Raw genomic sequence first — 13,018 nt, 5'->3', positions numbered from 1 at the left:
AATTGTTCTGATCAACACTGCATGCAACACACCCACATGATAGGACTCCAACCTATTCAACAAGTTCAAATTCATTGTTTTATTGAAATGATTTTTGACAACCTAACAATCAAGTTAAACCATTTTTTTTTAATCTTTAAAACTAATCTTAGCACTATGTCCAACCCAAAGATAGAATTAAAGGAAGATGTCAAAAACTTAAAAAACATGCAAAGAAGATTTACCAGATAGGTAGCAGGGATACTAGCTAGATTGTCCAACAGAAATGATTAGGCAGAGATATAACTGGTGCTCGGAAATATCGTGAATAGGTTGAAGTGATTTCTACTGGTGGTTAAGTTAGATTCAAGATTCAAGGAAAAGAATCGGTGGGGGGGGGGGGGGTGGAAGAGACAAAGGAGAGGATTTACTTTCTTTTAAAACATGGACTTGTTAGGTAGGCTGCAATGCTTGAATGGAGAGTGGAAGCAGATTCAGTCACTGCTTTAAAAAGGAATTGTAAAAGTTATTTAAAAAGACTGCAGAGCAATGGGAAAGGAGTAACATATGAAGTAGCCTTTCAATGAAATAATGGGCCAAATATTCACTATCTGTGCTGCAACGATCTATGATTTTATTATTCTACTATTTAATGTCCTGGTTAATCCCATGTGCTGTTTTTTGGTACAAGCAACATCTTAATAACCTGCTTATACTTGGTTTTAATATGGCATGGATCATATCACCACCATCTTTTGCACAGTATAAAAAGATTCGATCCAAGGGCATCCCTTCATGACACAAAACTCCAAGTTTTAGAAACAGTTCACCATTCTTCTCAAAGCTCAATACCTGAACATTTAAAAAAAACATTGATACAACAAGTCTGCCATTCTAACAGTGAGGGAAAGGCAAGATTTTACCCAGCTGGAGATAAATCCAAAAGCTGCTCAAATTCTATTATTTGCAAGGTGGAGCACGGTAATGTAGTGAGGTTACTGGACAAACAACCAGAGTTCTGGACCTTTAATCCAGACTTCCAATCCCAAATGACAGCCAGGAAATTTAAGTTCAAGATTTAAATAAATTTGAATTTAAACAAAAGAAATAAACTGGTAATAGTAACCATGAGGTCCCAGATAGTCATTAAAATCCCATCTGGTTTGTTATTATTCCTCTATTTGGAAGGTTATCCATCATCCTTACCTCTGGCCTGTGTGCAATCCCAATGTAGTAAACTCAATTATATCCTCAATTCAGGACAATCAGGGAAGGAGATTAAATGCTGGCATTGCCAGTAACATGCACATCCCCTGAACCTAACACTGGAAAAGGGTGGAAGATTGGAGCTTCTCCCATGGGGAATATCCTAAACTGAGCAGAACATTTGTCACAGAATCCTTGTTAGACCCATTTCTCTGTTGTTAGATACTGGCATTTATAAAATGTTAAATGGCGCTTTTGTAAAGGATCATTGTCACTGTTACTAAACTGACAGGACAAAGTTGATCAGTCACTTTCTGAAAGAAAACAAATGTGAATTGGCACTGTGGCTCAGCAGTTAGTGCTGCTGCTCCACTGATCCAGTGACCTCTGTTCAATCCTGATCACTGGTGCTGTCTGTGCAGAGTTTGCACGTTCTCTGTGACCACTTGTGTTTCTGCCAGGTGCTCCAGTGTCCTTCCACACCCCAAAGATGTGTTGGTGGGTGAACTGGCTACTGTAAAAATCACCCCTTAATAAAGACTATAGCCATAAAGAATTCAAGTGAAAATGAGGGGTCTCAACCCAAAACATTGACTGTCCATTTCCTTCCACAGACGCTGTCTGACCTGTGGAGTTCCTCTGGCAGTTTGCTTTGTGCTCCAGATCCCAGTATCTGCAGTCTCCCATGTCTCCATTGAAGTGAAGATGCTGGGCATGGGTGAAAGAGTCCAAGTTGCAGGTGCACATGGGATGGGACAAAAAGATTTTCTCTCTCTCGGGAGCTGGCATGGACCCAATGAGCTGAATGGCCTCCTGATGTTATTACACATGCAAGGTTAGGGAAATATGAACTTGGTCTGACACCAGGGGGCAGTGCAACACCATGCATCAGAAGGGTCCAGGATCTCCTTCCTGAGCCTGGAAAAGACCAGTCTCATGAACACAACAAAGTGGCCTGCTGGTCTCATTTGTTTCTCACTAGTCAGGTGTGCGTACCTGGTAATGTGAGATGGCATCTCGCCAGTTGCAGGCATGCAGCAAGACTGGCCACCCAGAAGACCAAAGACAATCCCTTCCTTATTTAAATAAATTAATACTATAATGTTTCAGTTTCCAGAAAACATGTGCAGACTGCATTACAGATAATAGCAACACACTGCTATATTGCCTGGAAAGATTAGGAGATTAACATCACGGCTAATAAAGACTGGGGGATGGGCAACAGCCTCATACAATTTATAATGCGGTGCAATGACTTGATGCCAACATTTTGGCCTCTGAGCTAGAAGGTTATGCATTTAAGCGCTAGAAGTATAAATACTGCTGTGAAGTAGAAATCATAGAGCAGTTGCCCAGATAGCAAGGAAATCTGCTTTTAAGTGTTGGTCGAATGCAGCGAGGTCTTTTGTAAGCATATACGAGGGAGCAGTGCCACTTCATTGAAAGGCAGCACCTTCAACTCTTTCAGTACTGGGGCATCAGCCTGGATAACGAGCTCAGCACTTAAGTGAGACTGGAATCTACAATCTGCCACTTTGAGAGTGGCATCATGTGAGTCACAGGTGACATCATTTTGTTCTCATCCACTGCCAACTATTCCCCATCAACAACATAACCACCAGTCACAGTGTATTTAGTTTCTATCCTTCACGCTGGGAAAGGCAGGAATGAGCACTTCAAGTGACCCTGAAAAGCCAATGCAGAAAAAGCATTTCACCCGGTCCCAAAGCCAGTCAACCTCTCATTCAGTGCCTGTGAGTGGGGCAGACAGATATTAACATGGAGCGGGATGCATTCACTTAGGGACAGGCCTGAACCAGGGCCATAACGGGTCACTAACACAGTGGCAAATTAGAATGGCACACATGCTACCACATGGAGAAGTTGCTGCAAACAACATAAGCAAGGCCAGAATAGAGAGAGATTAAGGCTGATGTGGAACATAGTGGTGGGCAGATTGGACCAAATGACCAGTTTCTGAACTGCAGACACTGTAAAGTAGAACTCCAATTATCCTCTATCCAACAATTTGGAAATCCCGATGCTTTATGATCCCAATAAATTTAACTGGTTCACTGAAAAACAGAGACACAAGAGACTGCAGATGCTGGAATCTGGAGCAGTAAACAAGCTGAGTGCAACATCACCTGAGTCACAGGTGACATCATTTTGTTCTCATCCATCGCAGCATCTGTGGAGGGAAATGGACAGACAACATTTTGGGCTGAGACCCTTCATCTGAAAGATAGAGGGAGGATAGCCAGTATGAAGAGGTGAGGGGGAGGGGTAGCGCAAGAGCTGGCAGGTGATAGGTGGATCCAGGGGTTGATTGGCAGATGGAATCAGATGGGGCAGGGAAGGGTGAATCTAGCGACAGAGGTTGGGAGGCAATAGGTGGAGGCAACAAAGGGCTGCAGATTACGGAAACGTCGGCTCTCCATTTCCCTGACCTGCTGAGTTCCTCCAGTAGTTTTTTGCCTCACTGGCAAATATATTTTTCTACTATGTAATATCTTAAAGTGAATTAAAAGTCTATCGGAGTATTTATAGGGATAATGACCAATAGTTCAGAAAATCTGTTAGCCTGGCACAACCAAAGTTCTAGGTGTGCCCGATTATGGAAGTTTTAGCGGTAACATTTATAACTATGGAAAAAGCCAAGCTCCAGAGACAGTTGCCTTTTGCATTACTGGAGTCAAATGAATGACAACCAATTCAGACCAGGACAGGGATAGAGCCTCTAATTTCTGGTTTTAACAGCCTTGGTCCCAACACTGTCAACCTACTCTCCTGTATAATGCACCCCTAGCAATAAGACAGACTCGTAATTTGACTTGGCCCTGTTAAAATGAATCCAGTTTTTCTTCCCCAAACAACAGAAAGATACCTTGTGTTACAATATTTTCCAAAATGCTCATTACCTTCTTGAGGCTGTATCCTGCATAAAATATGATTGGAGGTAGCAAAATGTTGAAGAAAACATCTGGGTCAAAGGTTACCTACAAAAGAACAGAAAAAGCAGGTGAGAGTAAAGTCACAGACCAATCCCCTTCTCACAACATATCCACTGGGTCACTGCAGTAACCCCAATGTAACAATATTCAAGGTCAATGCCGCAGTGAGTTGCAGAACTAATGCAAATCAGACAGTCATGGCACAAGCAGGGAGGAGTATAAAATATATGCACTTGCAATATACTCACACGATGACATCTAGAATATTTGCACTTGGGATATGCTCTCCAGGTGACATCCAGAATACCCACACTTGCAATATACTCTCCAGATGCCCTGCCTGTTGATGACTTGCCGTGCCCGTGGACCCTCATGTGTTGCCCTGTGCGATGATGACTCGAGGTCTCAATGCTGCAAGTCTCTCTACTTTTGTCTGCCCTCCAGCAGATGACGACAGGGGAATGCCTGAAGGAGGCAAGCCAGTTCCAGATTGCTTACAGCAAATGAAATTCCACATTAAAACCCATGCTTTGGAATAGATTTTCCTGTTCTGCTTCCATTCTCACCTCCCCCCCTCCCGCCCCCACCCACCCCTCAACAGGAACTCAGTGGGCAGAATGCCAAACATGAGCTCAGTTAGCATTCTGGAAAAAAAAATTGAGGTAGGATTAAAAAAAATAAGAAAAATAAGATGTTGGGAGATAGTCAACAGGCCTGTGGAAAGAACATTCATGCAATGTTCTGGGTCAATGATCTTTCAACAGAATTTTGGCTGAGGTTGTGCCTCAACACAAATCAATCCTAACGAGCAGTTCACTCTGCACCATAGTCTTGGGACATCCAAGTGTGTTACAATTTTGACATGCAGTCACAGTTGTAACATAGAGGAAACACATCAGGCAATATGCACACAAGTAAAAATGGTCCCACAAACACCAATGAGAGAAATAACTACAGCTGTTATTGATGATCTTGGTTGAAAAATGCCCATTATCCAGGACAACTGTTCAAAATAGTGGCATTGAATATCTAGCATCCTTTTGAGGACTTGATTAACATTTTTCACCGGGGACAACAAAAGCTATCTCAACGCAACCAAGAGACCATGTACACCACAGACTTGCATTCTGCAATACCCAACAAGAGGAAGACTTCAGTGGCAAATTAAATTATTCTGCCATATTTTTTAAGTGAACAAGAAAAAAGGTCAATTTATTCACTATCAGATGGAGAAAGATAACTGTATTGAAATTCATGATAACTTTGACAAAGGTACTTATTTATATACCTTTATGGGTTGTAGGTATTGCTGGTGTAGACAGTTGAGAGGAGAAAGTTAACGAAGAATGGCAAACAATAAGAGAGACTTGTTCAGTATGTGAAGTGGAGTCATGCTGACATTTGACTCTTTGGTCAGTGTGGGACAGTGGCTGCAGTAATTTTTCACCCGAGACAAGTTTACAGTGCAGTTTTGCCCTACTCGTCCTGATGCCCCGAGATGCAGACAATTTTGAGATACTGCAACAACTGCAGTTACTTCATCTAGGCAGATGGAGTTTAATCCAGGCAAGTGCAAGGTGCTGCACTTTGGGAGGTCAAATGTAAGGGAAAGTATATAGTCAATGGCAGGACCCTTCACAGTACTGAGGGATCCTGGGGACAAAGTCCATACTGTGTTATTATGTAGTTATAATAAAGAACTACAGTTCCCAGTAGGCAATGCAAGGGGTCACATGGGAGAACAGGAAGTGGCTGTAAAAAGAGAGGGAAAGCAAGTGTTGGTTAATAAAATGTTCAGATGTTAAACCCACGCAAAGTTTGTCTCTTGATGAAGAACAAACATAACACATACTGCCCTGAAGATGGCAATACAAGTAGATAGAATGGTAAAGGTGGTGTATGGGATGCTTGACTTCATCGCAAGGGGCACACTATATGAGAGTCAGGGTCACGTTGCTGATGTATAAAATCTTGGTTAGGCCACAATTGGAGTACTGCATGCAGTTCTGGTCACCCTGTTACGAGGAGGCATAAAATATAGAAGTTGGGACACGATACAACTTTACAAAACACTGCTAAGGCTACAGCATTGTGTGCAATTCCGGTCACCACACTCTAGGAAGGATGTGATTGTGCCTGGAGAGAGTGCAGGGGAGATTCATCAGGATGTTACCTGGATTGGAGGACTTAAGTTATGGGGAGAGATGGGATAAACTGAGCTTGTTTTCCTGGAGGCGGAGGAGTGACCTGATAAAATTATGAGGGCATAGATTGGCAAGATACAGTATCTTTATTAGTCACATGTACATCAAAACACAGTGAAATGCATCTTTGCATAGTGTTCTGGGGGCAGCCCGCAAGTGTTGCCACGCTTCCGGCGCCAACATAGCATGCCCACAACTTCTTAACCTGTACGTCTTTGGAATGTGGGAGGAAACCAGAGCACCCGGAGGAAACCCATGCAGACATGGGGAGAACATAGAAACTTCTTACAGACAGCGGCGGGAATTGAACCTGGGTCACTGGCACTGTAATAGCGTTACACTAACCACTACACTAACGTGTCTTGAGTAGATAGTCAGAATCTTTATCCCCCCCCATGGTAGGAATATCAAAAATACGAGGTTTAAGATGAGACGAAGGAGCTTTAAAGATGATCTATCTGAAGGGTATACTCCCCCCCCCCCCCCCCCCCCCCCCCCCCCCACCACACACGCGCGCACACACACAGTTTAATATCTGGAACATGTCACCAGAGGAGATGGTGGAATCTGATACAATCACTATATTTAGAGGCATTTCGACAGACATTTAAATAGGCAAGGCATAGAAGGATACGGTCCTAATGCAGGCAAAATGGCCAGCATGGATGAGGTGGGCCAAAGGGCCCATTTCTGTGCTATATGACTATGACACTCCCGCTTCTGTATTTCTGGGTCACTGAACCCACTTGTGTCACACACAATTATGAATGGTGGGCTTGTCACCCCTGATAATACCCTTAGATAAACCAATCTGCACGTTTCTCTCACTGCACTTTGCAGTATGTGGTCATCGTACTCATTTTCCTTCAGTAGCCAAAAACAAATCACCCAAGACTAGTCACCTTCATTGTAAGCCCACATGAACAGTTTTACACATGATATTTATTAATAACATTGTGTCAGTCTACAAAATAAAAGTGGGATGGGGAGAATAATTCATCGCAATCAAAGTGGAAGTCCACATACACCTAAAATAGTCTGTTTAAGGAATGGACAAATCAAGCTACAGCAACTTCTCCCAAAAAAATGCAAGATAATTTTTCAGTACAGTGAGTGGATAGCTATCTACAAATTATGTGCATATTATCAATTTCAGTCACAGCAATATGATTGAGGGAGATTACCCAATCACCTCCACTCTAGTTGGCTGCAGTTTTGGCTTTTTCAAAAGCCGTACTTCTGATTCGTAATACTAGTTAATGGCCAGGAAAGACCAATAAAAAAGGATGGAAAATAGAGCAGAATTGCTCACTGTATCTTGAGTGGGAAAGCAGGTAGATGAGGAGGAGATCTGTTTGCACAGTTTGTTGGAAACCACTTTCTAAAGTTCCAAAGGTGCAAGGAGGAGAGGAATACAATTGAAGCCAAGGGTCCATTTCAAATTCCAATAACTGAGACGAACAAGTTAGTAATTTCACTATTGCTTGTGACATCTTGCTGTGGACAACGTGGTTGACACCGTTGTGTCGATCATGCAGAATACAGTCAAAATGAATCACAACATATCAAGTGCTTCCACTGACAAACGTGGCAAGATTCTTGTGTGAACTGACAGTTAAGTCTTTTCAAATATCATTCTGACCAATTTAACCAATCACATTACTGAACAATATGGAACATATCTTTTAAAGAAAACCCCAGCTTTCTACTACAAATTATCAGATTTGAAAGAAGGGATGAGAAAATCTAAATGCACAGGTCAGTTTGTATTTAACGGGAATAGCCAACTGCATCCAATTCTGTTATTTTTATTCTGGGATTCAGGGATGTTGTTTTGGAAAACAAATTCCTAAATTTAGCAATGAAAATCCTTTCAAGGACAACCAGGCAACATTCACGAACCCTTCTTCATAAAGTAGTTACACCAAACATAAAAACAGAAGAGAGGCTAACGTTCACAAACTCCAGAGAATACAAGACTGCTTACCTTTCTTAACATGTCATCTTGTTCCACATTGTTTATTTCCCCAGAATTGATTTCCCCTTTCAAGGAGTATTCATAGAACTTTCCACTGACGTTCACCAGTAGTGTGGTCACTGCCCTGTCCTGCAGTGCACAGCCAATTGGCACCTTGCCATGGCTGTTGGTGGAAGGGATGCCATATCTTAGGATTACTCCCACTAGAAGCCCTGAGAACAAAAGGAAACATGGATTGTTAAGGAGACACAAGAGTGCAGATGCTGCAATCTGGAGCAACACACAATCTGCTGGAGGAACTCAATAGGTCAAATAGCATGTGAGGGGGGACAGAAGAGAAATTGTCGATGTCTTGGATCAAAATCCTGTTAAGTAGCCTGTTTATTACCCCACCCACCCCAGACACTCTCTCTTCTGGGCAGAAGATACAAAAGCTTGAAAGCACATACCACTAGGCTCAAAGACAGCTTCTGTGCTGCTGTTGTACAACTACTGAATGGTTCCCTAGTACAATAAGATGGACTCTTGACCTCACGATCTACCTAGTCATTAACAAGGGAGGTGCAGGTAAATCTGTCTTTGTAATTATCTGACAAGGTGACCGTTTTACAGAACACTTGTGCTCCGTCCATAATTGCGATTTGCATCTCCCTATTGCCAGTCACTTCAACTCCCCCTCCCACTCCATCACAGACATGACAGTCCTCAGCCTCCTCCACCGCCAGGAGAATTCCAAGCGCAAGCTGGAAGAACAGCTCCTCATTTTCCTTCTTGGAACCTTGCAGCCTAACCGCATGAACATTGAATTCTCCCACTTGAGGTAATCCCCATACCACCCCCCCCCCCCTCCACACCATGCCTCTTCTTCCCCCCCCCACCCTTCCTTGCCTAATCTTTTTTCTACCTCTCCCCCATTTTTCCTCCTTACCTTTGACCCATCCCTCAGTGGATCTGCTCTCCCCTCCTCCTATCACTATCTCTTACCTGCATCTACCTATCACCACCTTGTGCCCACCCCACCTCCCCTATTTTGTCCACTTATCACCGCTCTGCTTTTCCCTCCTATATATAGGGCTTCCCCTTTTCTTATCTTCAGTCCTGAAGAAGGGTCCTGACCCGAAACGTTGACCACCTGCTTTTCTCCACGGATGCTGCCTGACCTGCTGCGTTCCTCCAGCATCATCGTGTTTTTCACCTTTTCTCCTTCTATTTGCTCTTTAATGAGTAGGCAACAGCGATTTTAAACTGTCAGCCTGGCTGCTCAAGAGATTGTGGCTCAATAAACCTCCTCAAGGGCAATTAGGGATGTGAAATAAATGTTGGCTTTGCCTAGTGACACCAATAGCCTGAAGATGAATTACAAGAAAGAGAAGCAGTCACAAGGGCACACACCGGACACGACTCAAAAATCCTCAAGGCACGAGATGGCTTCCTGCCAGGTTTGGAAGAAATCCAACAAGACGACAGCTGCAGGGATCTGACAGATGGTGAGAGCAAGATAATGACATCTTGCGACATCAAAGGCCAATCTGGCCAGGATGATGGTTTAAAACCTCTGTCGCCTACTCAAGAAGGATGACGTTAAAAAGGGAGGTGAGGTGTACAGGGGACGAGCCACCAGAGGAAGCGGTAGAGGTGGATACAATGTTCAAAAGATATTTAGAAAGGTACATAGACAGGAAAGGTTTAGAGGGATATGGGCCAAACATGGACAGATGGGACGAGGCAAACTGGTCGGCATGGACGAGTTGGGCCTAAGGGCCTTTTCCCATACTGCACAACTCTACGAAAACCAGGAGTCACAGATTTCAGGTACTTGGCAAAGGAACCAGAGACAAGAAGAGGATAACTTATTTTTTTATTTAGCTAGTTATGTTATTTGAAATGCACTGCCTGACAAAGTGGGGGAGTGCAAGGTGGATGCATGTAGAATCAAGAAAACATAAAAAAGAATTGTGAAAATATTTGAAAGGAAACAAATTCCCACGGTAAGGGAGTGGGATCACCTGGTAGTTCCTCATAAGGTCAATACTGACATAAAGAGCCATTTGGCATCCTCTGACAATGTATCTTTCTTTGATCCCACTTGCTGACTGATATCCATTTATTCCCTCAGATTCAAACAGACTTGTAAAGATAACCTGTGTTGTGCCTTACTCACTGGCAGCACAATAATAGGAAGAAACAGAAATAGTCCATTCAACCTCTTAGACTACAATCTGATAGAACAGTTATGCATTGTTAAACTAAATGGAAAACTTGCACAATACATTATCTCTCAGAAACAAGGCAATTGCACAAGTATGGGATTAATCTTGTTTTCAGACAAGTAATCTCCTTTGTTCTGTAAAGAAGAGCAATTCAATTAGATCAAATCAGGCCTGTATCTTAACTCCATCTACACACACTGGTTTTGTATTACAAAACTCTAGTAATAATCTCAGTTTGAGATGTCCTCGTCTCAAACTAAGATTGGAGCAGGGAGATTGAGGGTTTAAGGGGAGAACTCCAGATTTCCACCACATCACCTATGAATGGACAAGCTCTAATATTAAATGGTCATGCTCTTTTATTCTGGAGCTGACCAGAAGCAATTTCTCTGTTTACCCCATAAATTTGTTGACTGCATCAACTGCTATGCCTACAAAACAACCATAGGAATACATACCCAAGGTAAAAACAAATGGACTTTGTTCTAAATGTGTTCTTTCTGGTAAAAAAAAGTGTATAATGTATGTTTTTCTTGTGAATGCTGCTTATATGATGCTACGTGCTTGTAATGCTGCTGCAAGTAAGTTTTTCATTACACCCGTGCATAGGGCAATAAGCTTGACTTTGACTTTATAAATGCCATGAAAATGAGTTTTTTTTTTGCAGCAGCGCCACAACACATGACAGAGTTAACATGAACTTAAATAAACAATGACGTTAGTACGGGGGGGGGGGGGGGGGAGCTCAATTAGTAGAATTCCAGCCCCAGGTTGTGGGCTCAAGACCCACTCCAGAGGGATGAGCAAGTAACAAAGGCTGACACTTCAGTGTTGTAATAAAGGAGGGTTGCCAGAGGGCTTGTCTTTGAATCCAATGGAGGTCCTATTTTCCCTCTCAAATGACTGAAGAGTGACCAGGCTTATGCCAAGTGATCCAACCTGGTCACTTATAACAAAATAATAAAACAAAAGTGCTGAAAATACTCAGCAGATCCAATCTGAGGAAAGAGAAACAAAATTAGTGTTTTCAGGTTGATGACCTTTGATTGAAAGGTGAGGGATGCATTGTTGAGTATAAACGATCAGCCAGGCAAGGCAGCTTGGTGGAGGGGTAGAGGCAGGGTAAACTTCTGTTCACAGAAGAGGGGAATGACCCTGAAGGTCCTTCTTGGTGGAGAGGGATGGTGAAAGCGAGCTGGTTGGGCCAGGAAACTGACATATTTGTTGACACCCTCTGCCACTAAGTGAGGAGGGGCCCAGACCAGGGGAGAATGAAGATGGGAAGAAATGAGTTCTGTGGGGCAAGAGCAGGCTGAAACAATGGATTTACAGGTACCAGGACAGTCCTGCCTGTGAATCTTAGGGAGAAGGTAGAAGCAGGGTGTACATATTTGGAGGACTATGAAGCTGGAGATTGTGGAGGGAAGGTCTCCAGGAGGAAAGGAAGTCAATAACTTTCCGCAAGGCACTGACATGATAGTCAGTGGAGGGCTCATGGCCCAGAAGGTATGAAGTGACATCAGAAGGTTTGCATTCAGCCTTTACAATGTAGAAGTCAGTGCCCCAGTATTGAGCACCATACTCATTAGTAGGTTTGATGTCAACATTGAAGCTGGCCTGTAGCAAGTGCAGTGCCTGGTTACAATTAGTTTTCAATGTCCATCACAGGGTCATCACATCCTTCCATCCAGTCCACCTTCATGGTGTGTTGCGTCAGGAAGGCCAACAGTTTCATCAAGGATACCTGCCACCTTGGCCATTCCCATTTCTCTCTTTGACCTTCTAGAGGAAGATACTGGAGCTTGAAAGCCCACACGACCAGAGTCAAGAACAGCTTCTTCTCCACTGCTATCAATCACCTACCTCTTCCGTTATTGTCACTTCAGATTTCCTTTTGCACTACCTCACTATGCACCACTAAACTTTGCATTCCGTTGTTTTGAGCTGTATTTATTACCATCATGCTTACTCTGTGAGCTTCACACAAACAAGGAATCTTGTTGCACCCTGGTGTATGTGACAATAAACTAATCCAAAATCTGAACAGTTAGAAACATTAAATGTAATTTCCTTTCTCGCTTCCTCACCACCACCCCCCTTCCCACACCACACACTACCTGACATGACTATTTGAAACACTATTTCAGATTTACAAGATTTGCAGTTTTTTGCTTTCTGAATTAGGGCACTTATTCATTGCTGTTGTGAGAACTTGCTGCGTACAAAGTGGCTACCACGTTTGCAACATTTGGTATTGGTATATTATTGTCACTTGTACCGAGGTACAGTGAAAAGCTTGTCTTACAAACCGATCGTACAGGTCAATTCATTACACAGCGCAGTTACATTGAGTTAGTACAAAGTGCATTGATGTAGTACAGGTAAAAACAGTAACTGTACCGAGTAAAGTGTCACAGCTACAGAGAAAGTGCAGTGCAATAAGGTGCAAGGTCACAACAAGTGACATGAGGTCATAGTCCATCTCAT

General features: G+C 42.9%; 1 protein-coding gene across 2 annotated transcripts in view; it reads right to left on the bottom strand.

Moving 5' to 3' along the window:
• The window catches only part of slc9a7 (solute carrier family 9 member 7), a 155,613-nt gene that overhangs the window by 96,240 nt on the left and 46,355 nt on the right, over positions 1 to 13,018 (bottom strand). Inside the window, exons 3-4 of one of the 2 annotated variants that reach the window (XM_052025891.1) lie at positions 8,331 to 8,533; positions 4,107 to 4,184 (exon numbers count right to left, since the gene is read on the bottom strand). The exons of the other annotated variant lie outside the window; for it this stretch is intronic. Coding sequence (XP_051881851.1) covers positions 4,107 to 4,184; positions 8,331 to 8,533 — 281 coding nt within the window. The remainder of the gene's footprint in view (positions 1 to 4,106; positions 4,185 to 8,330; positions 8,534 to 13,018) is intronic. 2 annotated transcript variants of the gene reach the window in all.

The sequence above is a fragment of the Pristis pectinata genome, chromosome 11 (genome assembly GCF_009764475.1).
Source record: "Pristis pectinata isolate sPriPec2 chromosome 11, sPriPec2.1.pri, whole genome shotgun sequence".
Lineage (NCBI taxonomy): Eukaryota > Metazoa > Chordata > Chondrichthyes > Rhinopristiformes > Pristidae > Pristis > Pristis pectinata.
The sequence above is the reverse complement of the archived record's forward strand: the minus strand, read 5'-3'. Positions and strand labels throughout refer to the sequence as shown.